This window comes from Amphiura filiformis, chromosome 5 (genome assembly GCF_039555335.1).
Source record: "Amphiura filiformis chromosome 5, Afil_fr2py, whole genome shotgun sequence".
In the NCBI taxonomy this organism is placed as follows: Eukaryota; Metazoa; Echinodermata; class Ophiuroidea; order Amphilepidida; family Amphiuridae; genus Amphiura; species Amphiura filiformis.
This window is the reverse complement of record NC_092632.1, coordinates 40646812-40672289: the sequence shown is the minus strand read 5'-3', so window position 1 is coordinate 40672289 and position 25478 is coordinate 40646812. Positions and strand designations below refer to the sequence as shown.

The 25478-nt window shown below is 35.5% G+C and overlaps 1 protein-coding gene across 1 annotated transcript in view; it reads right to left on the bottom strand.

Moving 5' to 3' along the window:
- Nucleotides 1-25478, bottom strand: part of LOC140153122 (neuroendocrine convertase 2-like) — a 95787-nt gene that overhangs the window by 6449 nt on the left and 63860 nt on the right. The window contains exons 4-10 of the mRNA XM_072175763.1: nucleotides 25022-25130; nucleotides 21910-22024; nucleotides 19499-19587; nucleotides 17543-17718; nucleotides 16427-16642; nucleotides 11289-11389; nucleotides 499-726 (exon numbers count right to left, since the gene is read on the bottom strand). Coding sequence (XP_072031864.1) covers nucleotides 499-726; nucleotides 11289-11389; nucleotides 16427-16642; nucleotides 17543-17718; nucleotides 19499-19587; nucleotides 21910-22024; nucleotides 25022-25130 — 1034 coding nt within the window. The remainder of the gene's footprint in view (nucleotides 1-498; nucleotides 727-11288; nucleotides 11390-16426; nucleotides 16643-17542; nucleotides 17719-19498; nucleotides 19588-21909; nucleotides 22025-25021; nucleotides 25131-25478) is intronic.

The window sequence follows — 25478 nt, the reverse complement described above, 5'->3', positions numbered from 1 at the left end:
TTATTATCTACGAGTACATTTACCGTATGAGAAAAAGGTTTCATATTTTGAAACCTAATCTCCAAATAAAATCAACACCATCTCTTTGGTTTACAAGTTATCACACTTTGAATTCGTATCCAAATGCATCCTAAAATTCATACCCGTCTAAAACACTCTAAATGCTATATGTTTAGATGTCAAACATCAACTTGTATATAATCTAAACACAAGCTAACTATTGGTGTTTAGGAAGTGTAGATACAAATTCAAAGTGTGATAACTTGTAAACTAAAGGGACGGTGTTGATTTTATTTGGATTTGTGATGTGTAGGAGAAAAGGTTTCAAAATATGTAGAAAATAATAACAAATTGCCTAAACAACGCCTCACGTGTTTAAAAAGAGTTATACAGTTAGGGATTTACAGTGGGTGATACAATAAATCATGACTTTTTGCTTGGACCGTTTATATAGTAGTAGCATTATACCCAATAATGTGTTTAGAACAAAACGCTTACCTAACACCATCGTAAGTAGCTCCTGTGCAATGGAATCTCTCTGGGACCGTCTTCCACTCTTTGGCCAACTTGACCATTTTCCCTGCGTCCAGTACGCCGAATCCGAAGAGATGGTTGAACTCTAATCCAATACCATTGCATTGCCAGTGGTAGTGATCATCATACAGTTGGTTACGGTCGGAAGTTAATACTGTCAGATGCTGGACATCACGCCATGACAATTGAGGACTGCGAGAAAATATTCAGAGGAAAATTGTGTTAATTATAACGCTGACATTAACAATATTGTCATTGTTAATATTTATTATTTATTCTGTGAATTATCAAATCAAATCAACTTTTTTATTTACTTCTTAATAATCACACACTGAAACGTTATAGGATTTTCATGATAAAAACAATATCAACGTATTAAAAAGAGAATTTTAACATTCTGTATTTTAGTAAGGCACAAAAAGGGTACGGTTTGACGTGCATTGAAATAAAGAGAGACAGCTATAGGCACTTTATTAGCACAAGTCACCACATTTCCTCGTATTGGTTAATGACTTGAATAATAAGAAGGTTATGGCGGAGCTAGCAACGCAACGGAAAGAGTATCCTAATCCACGTAGATATGAGCAAAAATGTGTGTATGGAGCCTTGCGTCTTGATATTCACACAATGGGAAGACTCAATTATCCCCAGACACTGAAATGACGAAAACACATACGCCAAAATTTGGGCCTCTGGTCAGCCATTCAGAAAGAACGCATAATTTATTCAAGCAATGTTTTTAGAAAATTCCTGAATCAGCCAAATAATAATGATTTCTGGACAACTTTTTCGAACGGAGTAAATACCCGACCGAGCCTCCCAACAATTACTGGGAAGCTTGTTGCGCCTATAACCCAAGAGTTCCCCTTAACACACTGGGAACTATTTTGCTAGGCACTCATCTAGCGATCAACTCCTTATCGAGGAGGAAAAGCTCCATATACCAATGGACAAATATTTCGCTAGGCAATCCTCTCCACGATGATCTCCTCGGAGGAGGAAATAAAAAGCTCCATAATACCAATGGAGAGAATATAAAATGCCGCGGACTTACATGAATTCGCTAGGCAGTCATCTAGCGCGTCAAAAGAAATTAAATGGCTGATACCTTTCTCATTTTCCTATTATATTCATATTCAGATTACATAGTGGACATCGGTAAATATACCCATGCCAAATACCCAGTAGGTAGATACCTCCGGATATTGGAACTACTAAATCGAATTTATTAATGTAGTACATGTATAATTCTGTACATTAAATCGATCATTTTAGAAAAATGATCCAAAACTGCCACAAGGACTACTTGTTAACATCCGTACCCTGTACCATGGAATAAGCTATTTCTGATCCCCTCATTTCCTTTGCTAGTAAATTCATTCATTCATATTTCATTTTCATCAATCATCAACATCAATATACAAGTGATACTAATAGCTCAACAAAGTAATAAAATTAAATGTAAACAAGAGTGATTGGTATATAAATAAATCTCAATACATTTAGGCAGTAACAATTAAATCAATATAATTAAATTAGAATAACATTACTATGTATGATTGACCAAAATGCACTTTAAATGCATAATGATATTACGAGCGTGCTTGTAGTGGTTTATCACGGAAATACCACACTGCACTGGCAAATGATCTTGAAGTACTTCTACGGTGATAAGCGCCTAACTGATAAGCTGGCTCTCTACAAACACGCTCAGTGAATAATACATACATACATAATAAATACCGCAAGATCCACGTTTGCGATTATTTGAAGAGCCTCTGAATTTTACGGTCGAGGCCTCTTCACCACAGTGGACCATTAACCCTATTTTTTTGTTTGAACATGTTGAAGGAGTTAATTGCAAAACCCATTATTTTTCGCTGCCAACGCCAAGCAAACACAGTGCCATGCTCTGCACATTTATGAATTCGAATACATAACTAGGATATCATGTCTAATACAAAAGGCAGCCTTTAACAGAAATTAACGCGATAACCAGCCGGCTGCGCAACCTCATAAAAACTTGAACCCAATATTTCATTTTTATTTATACTTTGATGAACAAGAAAAATCTGAGGGCATAGTACTTGGCCCCTGTCTAGCTATCCCATGCCAACCTGGTGTTAATTCCTTCCTTCCTGCTATAAATAAAATTACTCGACCTAAGACTGAAGGGCATTACCACCTAAGACTGAAAGTGGTACCAATTGTATCGATTTTGTTAATGCTTCTGAAGACACACTAGAGTGAACACACCTATACAAATAGAATTTCAGAAAATACAACTGCGCAACAGAATAGAATGTGTTGCTGAGATAGAAATTGAACCTAAAGTGATCTACCCACGCACACTCTCACACCCGTATACAATAGTCATACTCCTATGTAACTCAAAAACCTCAATGTAATTAGAATATTATTCAAATTCAAAGAACTCTCAATCGAATATATTTTCCTTTCTCTTTCGTATTTCATCTCATTCCTCATTACCTTTTAATTTGAAGACCGACACTTTATATGTACTTGTCTCACTACTGCGAGACTCAAATTTTATGACACACTATCAAACTCTTGAAATCAATTTTAAACAGATATCAATTATGACATATGGGGAGTGGTGGGTGGGATAAAAAATTTCTGCATCCGTTTTTGCTGAAAAACTGACAGAGAATGGCCTTAGCTAACAAAATGGCCACCGACGGCTCCAAGCAAGGCTGCCTGTGATTGGCCCGCCTGATACCAAACAAGGCACCCAATTGGCTTCCCCTGGAAACATCGCGTGACATCACGAGGGCGATTCCATTTCAGCAGCAGGGATAATTTTTTGTTTCATTTGATATGTACAAATTAAACTGCATTATCCCCAGACACTGAAATGACGAAAACACATACGCCAAAATTTGGGCCTCTGGTCAGCCATTCAGAAAGAACGCATAATTTATTCAAGCAATGTTTTTAGAAAATTCCTGGAATCAGCCAAATAATAATGATTTCTGGACAACTTTTTCGAACGGAGTAAATACCCGACCGAGCCTCCCAACAATTACTGGGAAGCTTGTTGCGCCTATAACCCAAGAGTTCCCCTTAACACACTGGGAACTATTTTGCTAGGCACTCATCTAGCGATCAACTCCTTATCGAGGAGGAAAAGCTCCATATACCAATGGACAAATATTTCGCTAGGCAATCCTCTACACGATATCTCCTCGGAGGAGGAAATAAAAAGCTCCATAATACCAATGGAGAGAATATAAAATGCCGCGGACTTACATGAATTCGCTAGGCAGTCATCTAGCGCGTCAAAAGAAATTAAATGGCTGATACCTTTCTCATTTTCCTATTATATTCATATTCAGATTACATAGTGGACATCGGTAAATATACCCATGCCAAATACCCAGTAGGTAGATACCTCCGGATATTGGAACTACTAAATCGAATTTATTAATGTAGTACATGTATAATTCTGTACATTAAATCGATCATTTTAGAAAAATGATCCAAAACTGCCACCCAAGTTCCTTGTCATCACATGCAAGGAAATTGCCCACCCCCCCCCCCCCCCTCGAGATTTTTATGCTTTACAAATAAGGCGAGCTCTTGGCTGTCGTTCCCTTCCTTGTTTATGATCTCCATTATAGTGTTCTTAAAATAGTTTGTCCCAACTTATAAACCTGCCATTGTTGGTGGTGACGAATGTTGGTGCTAAAAAGTTTAGGATTTAACTTGACTGATTGGATCAACAGTCCTACCTAGTGAGCATTCTTATGCAGTACTAGTGGAAAAGAATGCCTGCCAATGCTTTGTTTTGGCCATCTGGTACATTCACGTACGAGAAAACCCCGAAAAGAAAACAACAAAACCCACTGACTATTATAACTTCAAAAGGATTGTTTTGAATTATTTAAATTTTCCTTCCTTCTGAACATGTGAGATGAGATAATTATGCTACTGTCGAGTGAGTGTCTACTTCTCATATTTTGACCACTGTCAATTATCATGAATGAGTGTTTTAGTAGCTTAATAGGCCTACTATTACTTATTAACGAGTTACCATTGTAAAAATTGTGAATTTCCTTCTGCTTCAAGAGTAACAACTAGGTGATAACCTATTTAAAACACTGACATACCGAAAAACATTACTATACATGTAATCTATGAATTTCCGTCTGTTTCGGACTACACATAGCCTATTTGTACATACCAACTAGGACAAATGTTTTAGTGACCAATTTACCGATAAATGAAACTATATAAGGTCAATTTGCCATACAAGGTGAACGAATCTGTCCTACAGTACGTTTAAATTCATAACTTTGATTTACCAAACTTAATACTAATGAAGAATTGTTCTTTGTTTGATAGGTACAAAAAAATAATTTGTTTTACCAAACTTGATAACACTCTTATAGCAATGTACATTAATTATGTTATATGAAATTCTTTTTGCTTCTTTAAATGACTCCCCTGGTCTATCAGTGAATATCTACTGGGACAAAATGTGCTTAATTTAACTGCAATTTTAAAGGTTAATTTGCCGTAATTAGAACGAAGACATAATAATAATAATAATAATACATGGGATTTATAAAGCGCCCCACGATGTAAAAACATCCTCAAGGCGCGCGCTGCACAGAATCTTAAATTTACACCCACTAAAATAAAAAAAAAATTAAAAATTAAAAATAGGGCCTACATGCTGAACAAAATAGTATACATAAAAAATACGCATGATAGAACTCATATACACACCTTAATATACTAAAACCATGAAAACATAATAATAATGTACAAGAGTTCTGGACTTCGTTTGATAGATACGAATAAGAAATCATTTACCATGAATTTGTTTTGATAATTTCATAATAATCACTCTACTCAATGTAGCCATTAATTATATGTAATATGTTATATGCATATCCTTATGCCTCTGTTAGTAACTACCTACAGTCTATAAGCGAAACTTACGAGGCGGTGAAATTATAAGTATGCCATAATAGATGATACTGTATTTCAATTAATGACAAATTATTCTCTTTGTTTGATAGATACAATTATTACAACATTTAATCACACACACATGTTTAACTTGATGATAATGAAGATCCAGTCTTTGTTTGATAGATACAGAAAAAAATATTTGCCTTATACAATGCAGGTTTGTTTTACCAAATTTGGTAATAACCGCTCGACTAGCCATTAACAATAGGTAATATATTATATGCATTTCCTTCTGCCTATATTCACAGACTACCCCCAACCTGTGTCGGAGAATAGTTAGGTGACAAAACGTATAGTGTAAAAGGTAATTTGATTGAAAACATTGCCAATTTGCAATAATTTAATTGATGAATAATTTTTTCCCCAGTAAATAAATTTTATTCGGACTCTGGACCTGCGCACCCCTATCTGCAAATACACAAATTTCCCTTGATTTATTAATAATGAACATCTATAAAAGTTTGATATGATGACCGATATTTCACTTCACTTTGAATTCTACCCCATAGAATTTGGGGTTATTTCTCCAACTAGCAAAAGTTTGCCGTTATTTCTCCAACTAGCAAAAGTCAAGTTGTCGGATGTGCTATGACACCTAAAAGATAATTCATGCAGCAACGAGTTTGGTTAATTAGCTACTCCGAGATAAATCCACTCACTTCAATTGCCTTCAGATATAGATCGCTTCAGCATTTAATGTATGACATTTTATCACTAAAATGATCCATTGATGACACCAAGATAATTCTGCAGTTTCCTGCAACCGCTTCCTTCATCTGTTTCTTGTATTATTTGACATGGACATATTGCCCAAGAATAATATAAGCCCAATCAGTGGTACAAAATAAATTTTGACATTTCCATCAAGCTATGGAATGATCTTCCTCTTTATTGCAGCTCCATTCGTAGAAGCATTTTTGACATTTTATCACTAAAATGATCCATTGATGACACCAAGATAATTCTGCAGTTTCCTGCAACCGCTTCCTTCATCTGTTTCTTGTATTATTTGACATGGACATATTGCCCAAGAATAATATAAGCCCAATCAGTGGTACAAAATAAATTTGACATTTCCATCAAGCTATGGAATGATCTTCCTCTTTATTGCAGCTCCATTCGTAGAAGCATTTTTGACATGGACTTGTTAGCATACAGCTTCCATAATTGCTTTATGCTGTTTTTACTCGCATGAAGAACTGTATAATATATAATCTTCCCGTTCACCACTAGCATTTTGTTTCGCCTCCTCGCCATATTAAGGTGCACCAATACTCCATTTGAAGGATACACTGTATCTAATGTAAGTGAAGATTCTTCGTTATCTGTACAATGCTCTCAATATAGTTAGCTGTTATACACAATAAAAATTTTCACCATTAGAGAAGTTACCGTTTCCATCATGCTTGTGCTCTAACAACGATAGTTCCTCCCCATAGAGCAAGGTTACGATTCAAAATATACTCCATCCACTGTCATAGGCATGGTAATTACGAGCTTTCTGTTGCAGATCCCGCAAGATGTCCTCCCTTCTACCACCTGTCTCGAAGTAACCACATGACCTGCAGTGAATTAAAAGACAGAAAAAAGAGAAGCAAATTCTGCCAGCAAAAGCCCTTTTATATGTATAATTCATGCCTGTCTATAAATGACATCCAATATATTCAACAATTCAACTCCTTTATTAATCTATTTGAACTCCGACAACCTTGGATTGAACTTGTAATAAAGGTCAAAAAACACATAATTAAACCCATTTTTTATTCATATTTTTAAAATTTATTTATTTATCTATTTATCCAAATAGAAACCCGGATGGCTTTCAAAATTAGAGCATCATGTGTCCACGTCATGATGCTTGCGTATAAAAAGTTTGAAAATGACAATTAAATTCACTCACATGGCTTTTATATACCAAGAGAGAGAATCACGCGTCTACGGCCATGATGATGATTGCGATAAATTGACCATGAAATTCACTCATATTATGACTATTATTATAATTTTACCCAGAGAGAGCATCACGTGTCTACGCCCATCATGATTGCGCTAAACGGATTGAAATTAAAATCACTCATATGGTTATTATTATACAAAGACACTGATTTTCCAATTCAGAACAAAATGTTTGAACCATGTTGCCAAAAGATTGAAATTGACAATTAAATTCACTCATATGACTAGGCCTATTATAATTTTACCAAGACAAAGCATCACGTGTCCATCCCATGATGATAACATGTGCTAAATTCACTCATATGGCTATTAAATACCAAGAGATTTTCCAATTCAGAACAAAAATTTTGAACCGTGTTGTTATACAACTTTCAATTTCAAACCAGAACAGAAATAGATTGTGTTCCTTCAGACTGCCTAATATAATTATGATGAACATCGAAATGGTTCAAAACTTTGCTTTCCCTTAATTTCAAGCATTTTCCATTCTCCTACCTGCATGATTTATAATTATTTATGAGGTCAAAACCCCTGATAACCCAGTGACCCCCCGGCTATATACTGCCGTGATTCAGCGGCCTATGTTAGTAATGTACATACATGTAGCTACGCCTATACATGTAGACGACCATGTTTGACAATTTTGAAAGCAAATTTCTCACCGTGTTATTCACTGTTGACGCAAAATACAAATACTCTATTTGGCCATCGGCTGTTGCCACCGCTTACAAGCATAGGATAAATATAGCCTCTCTTCTGACAAATGTAATAGCGCTAAGATCTCGCCTATAATATTTCAACACATTAGAATTATTCCATACACCAGTCCGGCCATCCCAATCAATAGTACTCGTACATGCATGACTTCCTCAGATCACTGTTTAGACAATCGACCACGAAAGTTTTATCGAGTTATACATGTTATACAAACAACTCCAGACTGTTCATTGTACCGTCACAATTCATTTCATGTGATGTGATGTGGTGTAAACTGTAAGCTTACTTGCTTTTTTCTTTCCAGTTGTTCATATTCGAGGTATCCTTGATGTGTTTTGTGTCCACATCCGTTGGATTCACCACTACCCACTTTTTTGTAAGCTGTGACGGCCTATTCATTGTCTTATAGTTGAATAAAAAATTTCTGCATCCGTTTTTGCTGAAAAACTGACAGAGAATGGCCTTAGCTAACAAAATGGCCACCGACGGCTCCAAGCAAGGCTGCCTGTGATTGGCCCGCCTGATACCAAACAAGGCACCCAATTGGCTTCCCCTGGAAACATCGCGTGACATCACGAGGGCGATTCCATTTCAGCAGCAGGGATAATTTTTTGTTTCATTTGATATGTACAAATTAAACTGCATTCGCAAAATAAGAACACTTAAAAGTGCAAGCTTTAAATAGCCCAGGTACAGGGAAATTATTTGTTATTGGAATGTGTATTGATATTGACATCCGGGATTGACATCAGTGAATTACAAAATGCAAAGTTGATATTACACGACAAAGCGGGCATTATTCGTAGAAAGAGCGCACTCCCAGCAAATACAAAAATGTTCCTGAAACTTTTTTAAAGTCTAAGTTACGGTATATGAAGGTCGTGGATATGTTTTGGTATAAACAAAAAACACTACAATAACAGTTTTAAAATGTTGTCAAAATATTATCGTAAAATATATATTTGCAAACATTTGTCAATGCTTAAATAAAATATTCGTATGTTTTTCAACATGTTTTAAAACCTCTCCTTGTCTCCTTTATTATTTGCGACGGCGAACCTGGTGAAAATTAATGTTTCTTTATATAATTCCCGTCGATCATGCCACTGTTTTTCCGTGTTATGTTTTAAAAATGTTATTAAAACGTTACATATCCTTTATATAATCCGAGATTTAAACGTTTTAGGTAACCTTTCCTAACCTTTTGCAAATGTGTTCATAAACGGTTCATTTTTGCTGTGTGTTCGTCGTATAAGAATTCCATCTACAAGTACATGAGTGTTTTTGGTTGTTTGTTTTTGTTTTGTTTTGTTTTGACGAAAGAAACGAAAGGCAGACACCATCTATAAAAGCATTAATCAGAGTTTGAGCAACTGCATACAGACGGATATACAAACATGTATTATTGTAAGACCAATATATTGTAACGTTTTGTAGAGGGTGTCTGTCTTTAGTCTTTTTCGTAAAAACGTTAAAAAAAACTAATCATTGAGATGTACATTATGCTTGTAGACGACGGAATACGGTATCAGCAAGCTTCATCATAATTATGGTTTGATGTAAGGCAGGCTAAACAGTGCTAAATTTAAATGCACCCATTTATATAAATATATCGAGGGTTGATAACCAGAAAGACGTAACTCATTATTAAGGAATTCTTTGTGATTTAAGGCTTTCTGGTTGGCACTCAACCATCGATATTCCTATTCTATCGCAAAGAAAAAAGAACATCGAATATACTTGATGGCAACAGACAAGAAGACCAAAAGCGAAGTGCAAGACGCAACATGTTTATTCATAAGAGTATAAACGTTTGCAAACATTTGAAAAAAAAGTGTGTGGTTTGATGACATACTTTCCTCAAGACGTGTTAAACATGACACCCTTGTGCTCATTATGCAATCAGTGAACCAAATATTTAACACTGAAAAATTTAAAGAGCCAATACTAGTATAATACTATTGTGGTCTTTGAATACTTTTGAATTTGAATTTGTTTTAAGTATATCAGGTGAGAATATTCAACACAGTCTGAATAACAATGATGGGTGAATTGTTTTCGTGCTGAATATCACATTCCCTGAGTACACTAATGTGACATTTAGTCCGCACGTATACTCATGCAACACGCTTTTCATGTTCATTCACCCGTGTAGGAACGACCTTGTGTACACACACAAAACATATGGAAAGGTTTTAGCATAATAAACGAGCAAGCTCCGAATCCAGCATAAAATCTACGAAGCATAATCTGATTTACATAACAAGGCACCACATTTTGAAAGTCAACGTCCTTTATAGTAAATTAGTGTTCATCTGATTTCTCATTAGCTGCTGGAGTTTCTGGTATATAGACTAAAGAAACTAATATATGGCTCAGTCTGTGTTTGTGATTTGAACGGTAGGTTTCTGTGTTTTAAAATACCAGACCGGCAGCCTCATCCCTCATTTTATCTCGTCAAACTTTAGATTAACCCTAATATAACCATAGGACTCACTAAAGCTCACTATTAAAACCACTCTGCGTGCATGCATTCCACGGGACTTGATGGCGCAATCAGACCAAGTCATATATACCCAGGGAATCGTTGGCCGGGCTACAAAGCTCATATTTTGCTCATACCAATATAATGGTGTGAACAACAACATGGTAAAAAGTGGTAACCACACCGGAAGTATATATACTATCCCATGGGGCATTGTTATACACGCTTTTGCTTCCCTAAACCACTTGAAGAATTCAACAATTCAAAATGACAAAAATGCTTATAATTAATGGTTCCATATGTAAGACCGAAAACGGAATATGGAAAAATCTGACTATATACCCACCTTTAATACAAATTTCACACACAATCAGGATAGATGCAGCTTTCATATTGAATTTATGAATGTCAATGAAAGTGATTCCCGGTAGTGATTACACAAGGGAGGTGTAAGAACAATCAAATTATGGGCGTACGTTGATGGGGAATTTTCAGGTAAAAGGATTGACATCGGCAAGGATGATAAGCAAGGTTAATACAGATATATTTTCCAGGTATGGACATCGGCAAGGATAGAAAACAAGGTCATACTTACTTCGCTTCCAAGGCGAGTGCAAATATGCCAGCGGCTTCGGGCGCAGCTGCTGATGTGCCAGAGTGATACAGTGTACAATTATCATACAAGTCAGTTGTTGCCTGAAAGTAGTAAAGGATTTTATTGGAAATAGTAAGGTACAGTATATAGGCTACTACATGTATGCCGTAAAAACTCGATAATTAGCATATGTGCTTACTATCGAACACTTTAAAAACATGGAAACATGAAGAGCCCCATCCACAAAAGTGTAGGGTTTTGAGCAAATCATCGATACACATACGAACAAGTAAACCTGCAAATTTGTGTCTCAACCCCATTAGCTCAGTTGGTAAAGCGTCGGACTATGGTGCAATTTCATGTTTTCAAAAGCGCTTGATAGTAAGCACATGCTAACTAAATAATATCGAGTTTTTACGGTATAGAATCAGATTCACGTGACTTTCGCAGGGCAACGATCACTTTTACCCAATAATAATAGTATTTATTTTAAAGAAACCCCTATGGCTCACTTCTTCCTTTTCTTATAGTTTTAGTATTTTAAATCTTTTTTGGGGAATACTATATAGCGTACATCGACATCGCGATTTCTATTTCGATCATTAGACAATTAATAACAAACAGTACAATGTCCCCGCCAATAGTAAAACACATTTAGCACATACTAAAACAACTTGTCATACACAGTGGTTCTACTGCCTATTCTCTCAAGCTATATAAGATATACAGGCTGAGTCAAAAAGAAGTAAACTCATGTTTGAGGGGCTGTAACTCAAGATCTGCAAGGAATCTGCTAAAAATAAAAATATCACTGGAAAGAGCAAATTCTACACGTCTAAATAAAAAAAAGAATTATTGCAATTGCTCACAGCAAACTAAAGTTATACTCATTTGAATACAACCACCCATTTTTGTAGCTGCACACAGCCGCTTGATTTTCATCCATTTCAATTTTGACGAATCAGCAAAGTGCTAACAGGATTTATTGTTGTAAAGACAACTTTTGCTTTTAATTAATATTCAACAAAGTCCATGACGGTACTATAGTTTGTAGGGATACCAATTCAAGTCTTTACGAACGATCCGGCAGAAGCTTGATTGGGGAATGTGGGTAAAGGATTGAGCTGATCTTTGGTCTTGCTGTAACGCATGTCTAACTCTAGCTATGTTCACTTGTGATCTAGCAGTTCGTGGTCTGCCTGAAGCTTCCGGCTGTCTGTTCCTTAGTGTCCCATGCACATTGAGCTTGTTCACATTCTTATATACTGCTCCCTTACATGAAACCCGGTTAGCTGTAGGAAATTGGAGACGAAAAAGACGCTGAACTTCAGTGGGACTCTTAGCTTCATGATACTTCGTCGACAGAAACGTGCGCTCCCGTGCGGTAAATTGTGGTGCAGTGTTGTCATTTGGCCCGTTTTATTATAATGTAGTGCAACGAGGTAAAATTCATATTGAAAAGAGCTCTTTAACATGTAGGAATTATTGATCGAAACCACACCAATAACTTAAAAAGCACTTGAATATATCAAATCAATATATTAAGGTAGGCCCCTACTTGGGAAGTGAAACCGTGTGCAGCTACAAAAATGGGTGGTTGTATTCAAATGAGTATAACTTAAATTTGCTGTAAGCAATTGCAATAATTCTTTTTTTATTTAGACGTGTAGAATTTGCTCTTTCCAGTGGTAGTTTTATCTTTAGCAGATTCTTTACAGATCTCGAGTTACAGCCCCTCAAACATGAGTTTACTTCTTTTTGACTCAGCCTGTACCATAGAATTCCGTCTACATGCACGCTTCTAAATGAGGTGTTTTTTTTTACGAAAGAGAAGAAAGGCAGACACCCTCCAAAACATTACAATATAGATTAGACTTACAAAAATACATGTTTGTACATCCACCTGTATCAGTAATATAATTGTTCAAACTCTAAATGTTTTTGTGAAGGGTGTCTGCCTTTCGTCTCTTTCGTAAAAAAAAGCCCCGTTTAAAGGCATATGGTCGAATCCAACCAAAAGTGTCCACGGGCTAAAAATAAAAGTCCGAAATAAAAATGTCTCCACAATTTTTTCCTTTTGCCCATTGATTGATGACATATTGGCCTTATAGGAACCAAAAGTGCCATTACTAATCTTGAAAAATAAATCCAGGACGTGTGATAGTAATTGTGATATCAAAACCCAATGTTACCTACGAATACCACTAGGATGCTTTCACTATCGCAATACTAATCAACCTAAAACAAATGGAATATTCCCATTAACGCTTTTTTCGTGTAATGTAGACCACAGGGTGTCAGGAAAATGCTAACTCAACCAGAAAATATTTGTTTTTATTTTTATAACGCGATCAATATGATCTTAGTCAATTTATGCTAGTTTATTTTTGAAAATGAAGTTTAGGTCAGTTTCTGTATTTTATTTATCAAATGAGTATGAATCAATTTACACATTGTATAAGAACGAGTATGATATATGTTTTCAAGAATATTAGGAATTATACGCATACACCTAACGCTTTATACAATGAAAAGGTGAAGAAACCTGGGTATTCGTAGGTAACATGAGCGATTTAACAATATCTATATTGAGTTTATAGGTTTAAATTTTGCTATTATGGTAATGAATTAATAAAATGGTAGTTTTTAGATCCCTTTCAGATGGTACGTCCAAATGAATAAATGCTATTACCTTAGATCAAAAAATTGTTGATGCTTTTAGCAAGATTTTGACCACTTCATTTTGATATACAAGTAGTTAATCAGCAATTTTACATAATAAATAATTGTTGAATGAATCCGTATATGGGTAATAATAGTGTCCTGGGGTACCGCTTAAAGTTTTTGACAATTAATTTCCATTGGTAGGGACACTTCATTACACATGTCATGTATTATGCTGTATTCGTAAGTAACATTTCAGTATTTGTAGGTAAGAATTAGACTTTTGGTGGATATCGCAATCAAAACTTCATTTTATAAAGCACTTTGAATGTATTATTTTCTTTATGTGCGTTTATTGATACTTTAGACCCTATCATGTATTAATAATGTCGGTTCACAACGGTTGAAAGAGGATTGAAGTAAGAAACAAAGGCACTAAAGTGACTGTAATTTGCTTAATTGCACACAAATCGCTTAAAACCGTTATTGCAGACTTGTGAAGTCCATCTTGGAGTCAGTTACGTCTTGTGGCCTTTCGTTTGAGGGCAACTACAATTAGCTTTATACCAGGGTCCATCAATGTGTTGTCTAGATCATGAGACAATGAGAACAGTCGTTTTTTCCATGGTATTCGTAGGTAACCTTAGCGAAAACGTCAAAAGTTACATTCGAATAAATCAATTTGGACACAAATTACTAAGAAACCAGAAGGTCGGTAAACATTTAAAATGAAGCACACATGACAGTTGACAAATCCAAGTATTTATCCCTTTCTAATCTTCTTTGAATCTGATTTTTCTTTCAAATGAGCAGACCGTCGTCTATTTCAGTACATATTTTTCACCAATTAAGCCGTATTCAGTTTTGCATGGTGGGCATGTATGTGAATTCGCAACTTTCATTGACATATGATTTGATAGCAAACATACAGGCCTTCGTTATGTACCAATATGGGCATTGGCATGAATGGCGGTGTTTCACAATACTGTCATGATGTCAAAGTGTATTCGTAGGTAACATTCGGTTACCGAAATTTACCTACGAATACTTGCTTTTATTGTTGACATCTCAGAAATATTTAAACGCAGGTTATTGAAACTTGGTAGAAATAAAGAGTGTATTACCCTGCACCTATTGCTTAACTATTGTTTACTATTCTCTCACTTTGTGGAAATGGCACAGCTTTTAACATGTATTCGGAGGTAATGCATATTTTTTACCAAACCTACCTTTGTGCCATTTAGAATTTCTGGCAGCTAAACACAATAATAAAGATGTCCGAATGCAATGCATTTCAGTATTGGACATATCAAAGCTTGTATCAATTACGCAATTATTAGTGATTTCCATTTTTAAAGATATATCTAGTGCTATGAAAAATTGTATTCGTAGGTAATGTAAAAAAATACCACTCAAAAAATTATCACAAAAAATTCATAATTATGTACAAATATGTGAAAAATTGAACAGGCAATCTTTGAATACACACCTTTCAGGAAATCAATTTAGATTCAATCCAATGACTTCTTTTCATAACTGATTTAGATGTTTTTAAAAATACTTTAAGAAATATTTTGAAAAAATGGGTAAAAATAGCATGTTTTGGGGTCTCTGTGTCTAAGTTTTTCACAGAAGGGGTCTTATTATGTATGGCGCAAAGCGTATGATCAAGGCGAATAAACACAATACAAAAACGAATGCCAATTGATTAATACCTTTAAGTTATGGCCCTGAACATGCCGTGTACACTTTTCGTTGGATTCGACCATATGCTTGTAGACGGTATCTTTTAAATAGTGAGCTGTCCAGGAAAGGGTAAGACATTTCATTTAATATCTATGAATGAAACTATATTCACATCAATTTTTTAGACTCAAATGTTAATGAGATATTACGCTAATTACCCACTGGCTATAATTATGTCTGCAAGGTTAAAGTGGCAAATGATTTTACTCCACACGTTGCCGCTGAATTGATTCTAATTTATGACATGTGACTAACGTTTCTATCTTCTTTGAGCAAGCACAACTACTGTATACCATTTTCACACGATGTGGCAGTGACGTTTATTATATTTGGCGCAGCTTCAAATGAGCGTAAACTTTTAGAGAACAGCAGTCTTTTTGTCTTGAAGTGTGACCAATATCCCACTTGACCAAACAAAACGAATTATGCAATTCTGAGCCCTTCTTTTGATCACCCATTGATGCATATGTCCCGAGTTTAAGCAACAAGACGATACGGGTGCAGTAAGTAATCAGACGTTCGCGTTTTAGTAAAACTGAGCAACCTGAACGAGTTGATGTCACTACCTACATCAAGGTGAAAAATGATACAGGCATACCCATTGTCGTCAACGCAAGCCCATTCATATTATATTTGGCCAGCTCAACTGATAAACATAACATAAAATAAAAACCTGTATGATTGAAACTTCAGAGTTTTTTTCATATTTCGTTTTCGATTTTACTTACCACACCAGCTTCGGGATGTTGGTTGCGGCCATTACTAAACGTGGAAGCCAATGTGGATGAGCAACTCTCATCATAGAGAGCCGTGCGGCCATCATTGATGGCCGAATTGATTGATATTGTCCACATACTTGATGCATAGCCGTCACAATTGCAATCATCATCGGCACCACCGTCACCACTGGCCCACACGTACAGGCTGCCAAGACCTCGGCGTCCCTGCAAGAAAATGGAAAGTGGAATCAAATACTCACAACATTATACATGTAACATGCATCAGTACCTGAACACAAAACCCACCCAAGTCCATACTTTGGCCAAATTGAGTTCAGCATGGGAAATTGTTGCTTATACACAGGCCTATCATAAGAACAACACAAATCCACCCTCTACGTGCGTGTATTGAGCATATGAAATCCAACAACAATGTAAAACTTGCCCTATTTTACCAGGTAAAAACTAAAGGAATCAAAATGATAGGCTACACAGTTTTTTTAGTTTCCTAAAAATCACTTTCCATGGACTTGGTTGGGTTTTGTATTCATGTATTCATAAAATATATATTACAGATATATTGCAACTTTAAGTGAGCACACCCCTTAATGTTTTTTGGAAGCATAAGATTTGCAATCTGGAAAATATGCAAAAAGCTGATGTAGCCTAAGTCTAAATGATCGTAACGTTTTTTATGTTATCCAAACTATGTTGTATCCGATACTATTGCAGAAAAGTTCAAATTCCTTCAGTTCTTCAGTGTCTTAATTACGAATTGGGTGGAGATGTACTGCCGTGATTCTGAAAACTTGCCATGTAATTATACAAATTTGACGAAAAGATTTTACGAAAAAAAATGAAATTGAATTGGAAAAAAACAATCCTCTGTGGCCCGTATGTAAACTTTAGAGCCTGAAAGTGCTCTGAATGCCGGGCTTGAATGTTACAATGTCTGATCGAACATGTGAAATGACACAAGTGGACAAGTGGACAGATTCGTCGGCAAAGAGCGCAAACAACCAAGATAGACTGATATTGTACAACCCTGACACGTTTTAGAATACTCCCTGAAGTACCACATCTTCAAAGTTTTAATCTATTATGTTAGCTTTCTTGAGTTTTTACCTTGTTGACACCGTCAGCTATGGCCTGAAGTGTTTTATCTCTGGGACCGTCCACTGTTTCGCCGTTGTCTTGTGGTCCCCAGCTAGCGCTGTATATGTCGATTTCTTGTGGCTCGTGGCTCATGGAAGATGCTTCGATCAGATCAGTCATAAAAGGTTGGTCCAACATACGTATACCTGAAAACAAAACATCAAAATATTTAGACTATGCCATAGTCGATTTTTGATAAATAAAAATACGTTATTAATCATGATGAACGCATTCAGTTGAACTCGAAATTATACTGATATTTATTACATCAAAATACTAGTATAAAATGGTTATGAAAAAGTTCATATAATTATATTTGTGACAGTAAAAGTAAAGTAGGCTTATATTATTGAATGCAACATATCATAATGGCATAACTATAATGGCACTTCAATACTGAACAATTCTAATTTTAGAATCTGCCAGTTTATTACGAGTTAAAAATCCACTAGGGAAGCTAACATACAGAGGGAGTACGGTGACTGAAAAGATGATCAGTTGTGAAAATCTATCAATTGTGCACAAATTAATTAAATCGGAGTTTTAAGCTTAAATGCAATATCCAGAGTATGCACAATCATGACAATGGGCAAGTGGACTACTGAGTAGTCTACAAAATATTACAATTAAAAGCATTGATGTGAAGTACTTAGGCCCACATACAAATATTATCGTATAGCAGATAAAATGTGGGCCTATTTGTAATTCAATTTACACCCACAATTGCAGTATGGCAACAAGCCGATAGGCTACGTGCCGATTAATTGGGATGAAATCTATTTTTCTCGCACGGCCCCATAACGCATGGAAAATGTATTATAAGGTTGATGCTGAATCATTGTGGTTTTTAAACAATACTTAAAAAGTATTAATATCACCCATTGGCGTGTGGGTGTTGGGAATATATGGGGGTGTAATAATATAGGGTTGCATTATCTGAATCTAACATTAAGAATCTACAAATACTACTAAACAAATAAGCGTTAATTGGAGCGAAATCTATTTACCCTGGAAAGCGTACATTGCCATCGAGTTTGCTGACGGGGCCCAAGCGTAATAGAATTCGTTCATAATTTCTAAATATTTTGATATTTGTATTTAAATATGTACGGAAAACAAATATGAAATAAATAAGATGGGTTTCGAGGTCAGGTTTTATGCAAAATTAATTCCAAAAATGTTTTTTTTTTATTTATTTTTGCCACAGGCCTCTATGGAAAATATATCAATGTTCAAATTGGTCATTATGGCATAAAACTTAAAAAAATAATTCACAGAATTTTGTACTTTCACATTATGTTGAGGTCGTTCTTGTATATACTTTGAAATAGTGAGTGTTTGTATGTAGAATAATCATTATGATATGGCCTAATGCCTCCGTGGCCACTGACATAGCATTAATATTAGATCCTTTCCCTGTCAAAAAGTAGGGGACAGGTAAATGGCGAGTTAAAAAGTGGGCGAGTTAGATATAAAGCGAGTTAGAATGGCGAGTTATACCCTGCAGAGATTAAAGAGTGACCCCTGCTGAGAATACGGCAAGTCCCGCCGGCGAGTTAAGATTTTTATGGCAAGTACCGGCGGCGAGTTACGATTTTTACAGCAAGTCCCACTGGCGAGTTACGACAAGTCCCGCCAGCAAGTTTTAGATTTTTGGCAAGTTGGATGGGACTTGATAGCTTTGTCGTAACTCGACTTTAGCTTACTTCGTGGGGGATAATTGACAAAGAACCTAATCTCTGTGGGGGTAACTCGCCTTTTTAACTCGCTTTTCTTTAACTCGCCTTTTTTTAACTCGCTAGTTACTGCTCCCCCATTACATAATACATTTCACAGGTTCACCGTTTCTTAAAGCGTTACCCTTCTCAAAATACACAACATAAATCAGCTTTGAAAATAATATCATTTCCTATCTTACAAACGCACCTGCAATTTTGGAATCATAAGCGATGCCAACACCACACACTCCATTGCCTGCTACAGCAGAAACCTCGCCCGCACAACGTGTTCCATGGCTGCATGAAAGAAAAAGAAATGTGATCTCAATTTCACATTAATATTCACACGGGTAAACATTTCACATGGATCTGTTTGATTTGTTTAATTCTAGAAGCTTGACGTTAGAAGTAGTATTTGCTTAACAGCGGATATTATTGAATTTTAATCAAACTGGGGAACAGAATGAAATGTGGTGGCTTTCAAGATGCACAACCGAGTAACTTACTTTAAATAATGGGTGCGTAAAGCAAATATATAATGAAATATATGTATTTGATTTCTAAAACGAAATTGGAAATATATTTATGAATACATTTGATAGTAAGAAAAACAATTACTATAATGTTATATTTGGTGTTATGCCGTCATGTCCTACATCTCGATCAGCGCATTCTGCCTTTAATGTGAAATGATTTTCGGTAGTCGACTACTCAGTGCCAGAAGTGGGTAAGTGTGGTAGCTGTCCTGTGAATATTTGGCAAATTTACACACAATATATCATGTATATTGAATTCTTCTACACATGGCAGCTATTGCACTTACCCACTTTTGGCACTGAGCAGTCGTATTGTTCTAAAAATAATAATTAGTTGTTTTGGTGATTTTTTCTCTTCAATTAAATTCTTTCTTTCTCTTTCTTTTCTTTCTTTCTTTCTTTCTTTCTTTCTTTCTTTCTTTTCTTTCTTTCTTTCTTTCTTTCTTTCTTTCTTTCTTTTCTTTCTTTCTTTCTTTCTTTCTTTCTTTCTTTCTTTCTTTCTTTCTTTCTTTCTTTCTTTCTTTCTTTCTTTCTTTTTCTTTCTTCCTTCCTTCCTTTGAATTCAGATTAATTTTGTTTCCCAGATTTTTACATATATCATTGTTATATAGAGAATTTCGTAACACCAAGTTTATGTTACAAAATGAGCATCCGAAGGATTTACCCACACATTGGACTATTCCAGTTGAAATACATACACCCCTTGTGGAAGACCCGACCTTAATCTCCTACAGAGGAGGTATAGATTTAAAATGTATTCACTCATTCAGGTAGTCCCATTTGAAATTCACACTCCATGTGTGGGAGATTAAGGGGGTGATTTCAATTGGAATACATGTAGCCTATTTGTATTCCTAGCATTGTTTTCAATCTCTATAAACTTATACATTCGTATCTCGCTAGATTTGAAACAAAATTAATACTTATCCACACAATCTCTTTTGTATTGATTCCATATCAATATATGACATTTTGTTTTTGTGAAACATACATAATTATTTTGACCATCTTATGTATCCAAGAAGAAATCGCCTTATACTTTTTTTTTCCAAGAGGACAACATGTTTTTGAGTCCGGATTATGTGTAATTCTATCGTGAGTTTATGTTACATGTTTAAGTTAGCTATAGATACTAAATTGGATAAAAAAATAATCATCGAGATAAAATAGACTCAATGGAATAATGATACAATATAAAATCATTATAAATACTATATTTCAACCCAATTCGCCGTAGAAGTAGTGATGTAACAGGATTAATTACCATAGCAATGGGTTTACACTATTTTTTTTAATGTATTCGCGGTAGAAGTTACGTAATTACTATGGTAATTAACCCGGTTACGTAACTAAAAAAATATTCATCAATATACTGTTTTTCTCATATACATGTTATATTTTAAGGCCAAAGGCCTGAATGTATTTAATAAAATTGAACTTGAACTTGAACTACTTCTACTGCGAATTATAGTCGTTACGCTGTCAAAGAGTAGGGATAAAGACCGGGATTGTAATTTATTATATAGATATTTCACATCATTCTGAGTCCATTGTATGTTTCACTCGCACCTGTAAGACTATAGTGTCTTTGAAAAGAGCGGTATTGTATTCAATCAATGCTTGTACATAATACAGTACAGGTGAATGCGCCCTGATTACAGTTCAGGAAAATGCATTGTAAATCCACAGTGTAAATCCATTGTTATGTTAATTAATCATGTTACATAACTACTTCGACGGCGAATAGAATTCGCCGTCGAAATGATCGAACTTTTCCGATCTTGATTTGAAATGGTCTATTACAAACAACATAATATACAAAATAATGTTTGAAACAAGTATAATTATTACAATATGGTAAGTTCCAACCGGAGTTCCAACAAGCAAACGGTGCATCTTTACATGTCATGGAGAAATATACTTTATTAGAAATTGCTATCACAGATATTAGAGCGTATTACCCAATTTAATTTAATTCCTTTCCCCACTAAGGATTGAACTACAGATCTCTTGCACAAGAGATATAATTCAAAATCAGCACTTTGCTGATATTTTTAATTTATGAATTTGTAAAGTTACGTACCTATTGAACCAATCCATTGTGTATCGTGGGTATGGGTGAGGGTCATCACTGCTGAAATCATAACTAGCTTTTGCATTGTAGTTTGGCGCCAAATCTTGGTGCAGATAATCAATTCCTGTAGCAAAAACAATTACGCGGGAAATCATAAAATTTACATCTTCTATGCCGCTTGTTTATATGGATTATTATTAAATTTCTGTGGGAAAGGTTTTTGGCATGAGACAAACATAGTTTAAAAATACACCAAACAATTTGTTTTGGTATTGTTTGATTAGAATCCAACACGGTTTTTTTATTCAAATTTGCAATCAATATAAATTATAGTCTATCAAGTATATGTTGGAACTTGACCCCCCTTTGTTATCTCATACGCTCTGTCCAAAGTCATGGCCCATCTTCCTCTAAATGAGCTATAACAACCAAAGTATGTTCTACCGTTAGTTGGCAACACGACCTTTGCCCCATTTGTATACGATCCATGCAATTCATGTAGGCCATGCTCCATTTTATGCTGGATAGAATATAGTTTCTTGTTCTAACAGAAGCAAACATTATATCGTACATCTGACCTAAAAATACAAATTAAAAGATGGCGGGAAAATCAGCACGTTTGTTATTGCTACATTTTAATTGCAAGTGGTTCTGGAGTATGGTAAGCTACGCGGATGTTTGCTTTGCTTTCTGTATACTCTTGTACAACAGAGGAAGTAGGTCGTAGGAAACGGAGTTTATACATTAAGTCACTTCGGAGTTGCAATGATGTACGCCCTATATTCCGTTCAAGAATGGAGAAGTTTACTCTGTCATGATATTTATTATATAATGGAGTTGTCATCGCCAAACCAATTTTAAGCTGCCAAGTTCTATTGTTATATGTATCTGTCATTAAAAAATCTTCTATCCGAAATCCAATGTTTAATATATGATGTGAAACGGTAGCTTAGATTTTGACAGGTATCTTTTTCTAAACGTGAAGCGATCTGATCCACTTAGGCAAAAGTCAAACATTTTGACAATTAAGTTATTACCATTTTTAACTTGCTTAGAATCAAGTATCAATAGCCCTAATAAGCTTATTGATGTTAATTTTTTTTTGGGGGGGTTGCTCCTTATTTTGCCTATACATGTATCTTAATTTCATTATTGCCAACTTTGGCCTGGCCTGGTTAGCTCAAAGGCAATATTGCTCAAAGAAAATATTGTTCAAGGTTGCGCCGCAGGCTAACAAAGAAACAATGTTACTCCAAACATTGGCAAACAAGCTTAAACTATAAATTAGCCCCCGATAGAGGGCGGGGCTAAAATGACTCATTTTCGGTATCACCAGCTCGTCACCTAGTAGAAACAACCCGTCTCCTTTAAGGTTACTCTAACCCTAACCCTAACCCTGATGTTTTTTGTTGATACTGGGACCCTAACCCTAACCCACTAACCCTAATCCACTAACCCTAACCCACTAACCCTAACCCACTAACCCTAACCCACTAACCCGAACCCATTAACCCTAACCCTAATCCACTAACGCTTACCCTTACCCTAGCCATAACTCTCACCCAATCCCTAACCCACTAACCTAACCCTAACCCTAACCTTAATGTAACGTTGACAGTAACCTTATTGTAACATTCCCCAACAGCAACTTTGATGTGAAACAGAGGGCGCTATTTACTGCCGTATATTCAGTCTCATATAGACTGATTATGAGTATGGATTCAGTCGCATACAGACTAAATATTAGAGAGAGTTGTCTACACACTAAACAAAAGTATTGCATCATTGCTAAAAAAAAAAAAGAAGAATTCCGCAAACAGTAAGTTGAACATTGATCCTATATCGCTTGTGGTAACATCATGCGCATCATCAGACATTACTGTGCAAAATGTCATGATGCCTTACAATGGATAAATGGTTTAGTTGTTTTCTGCAAGGTATCAGGAAAATGGTGGTGGAATGATTCATGGATGTGTCGGGTGGAAGAAATTACCAGCCGTAGAAGACACAGCTCCTTCAAGGTCTAGATAACTCAGAAGAAAGAAAGGTCACGTGGCTAGCCCATAAGGCACCGAATGACCTTGAATCGTACCAAATATATTGTCTTATGTGTTCATTGAATGTGTGTGTTTAAATGCCATTATGTCCTTTATGGAGTAACCATTCACGTGACCTTATTATTGCAATTACAATTCCCGAGTCCCCAAACCCTTGCAAGACGTCATCTATATCTATGACTGTTATTTTCGTCCAATCACCACTTTCGTGCAACCTTCTTCCGTTACCATTTTTCTGATATCTTGCAGAAGCCGATTTCAACCATTTGGCGACCATTCTAAAGGCATCTGGACATTTTGTGGACTTCCGCCATAAGCACCGATATAGGCGCATGATGTCACCACAAGTGACACCTTTCATCCCATTTATTAGCCTAATCTTACTTATCTCGGCAAAGAACATTTCCATGCAGTACGTCATGTGAAAACAACAGGATATTGGATCAATGTTCAACTACAGTTTGCGGAATTCTTCTTATTTTCAGCAATGTTGCAATACTTTTGTGGTGTGTGTATTGTATATTCAGCTGAATATCTTAGTGGCTCTTGTGGAGATAACATTGTAAAAATAATAATATAAATCAGATAATAATCAAACGTGTCAAAATATAAGCAAGAAACTCATGACACCTTTTTGCCTTACACACATTATGTGACTTATGTAAGAGCGAAATTTGAATTCTCGACAGATTTCCTCCAAGGTATAAATAGCCATTTTTAATACAAATTCTTTACTTTCATTTACACCTTGTATCAAGAAGATGTCAAAAAGGACAGCGTCCCCAGACCATTATGTCCGATATTCCCAGACAGTTTTGAAGGTCATTTGACACTTTTTTAGCCTTACACACATTACGTGACTTAAATATGTAAGAGCAAAATTTCAATTCTCGACAGATTTTCTCTAAATATAAATAGCCATTTTTAATACAAATTCTTTACTTTCCTTTACAGAATATATCAAGAAGATGTCAAAAAGGACAGCGTTCCCAGACCATTATGTTCGATATTCCCAGACATGTTTGAAGGTCAGATAAGCAATGATATTTAAGCTTGCTACTTACCGTCATCCATAATGGCGATGGTGACTCCTTTGCCGGTGTATCCAAGTTCCCATGCTTCTTGGACATTTAAATCTAAACCTGGTTTGCCGTCTGCTTGTCCGGTGTTTTTCTGCAAAGAAAATTAAAAAAACCAATATTATTGTTAATTGTCTGCAAAAAAATCACGTTAAAACAGTATCTAGTTATTAAGGTATACATTAATATCTAACTGATGGTCTTCTACCTTTTTATCTAAACCTGGTTTGCCATTTGCTTAATCGGTGTTTTAAAACAAAATAACAATATAATATTGTTATTACTATCTGTACTTTCAAAGTTTAACAATCTTGTTAAAACTGCATCCAATTATTCGTCAAGTTACCTTTATCGCTAACCATGCTAACTATAATGTTCATTTTTCATTAAAACGTTTCATATATCCAATCAATGTATAATAGACATGTTTACATGTAAGCAT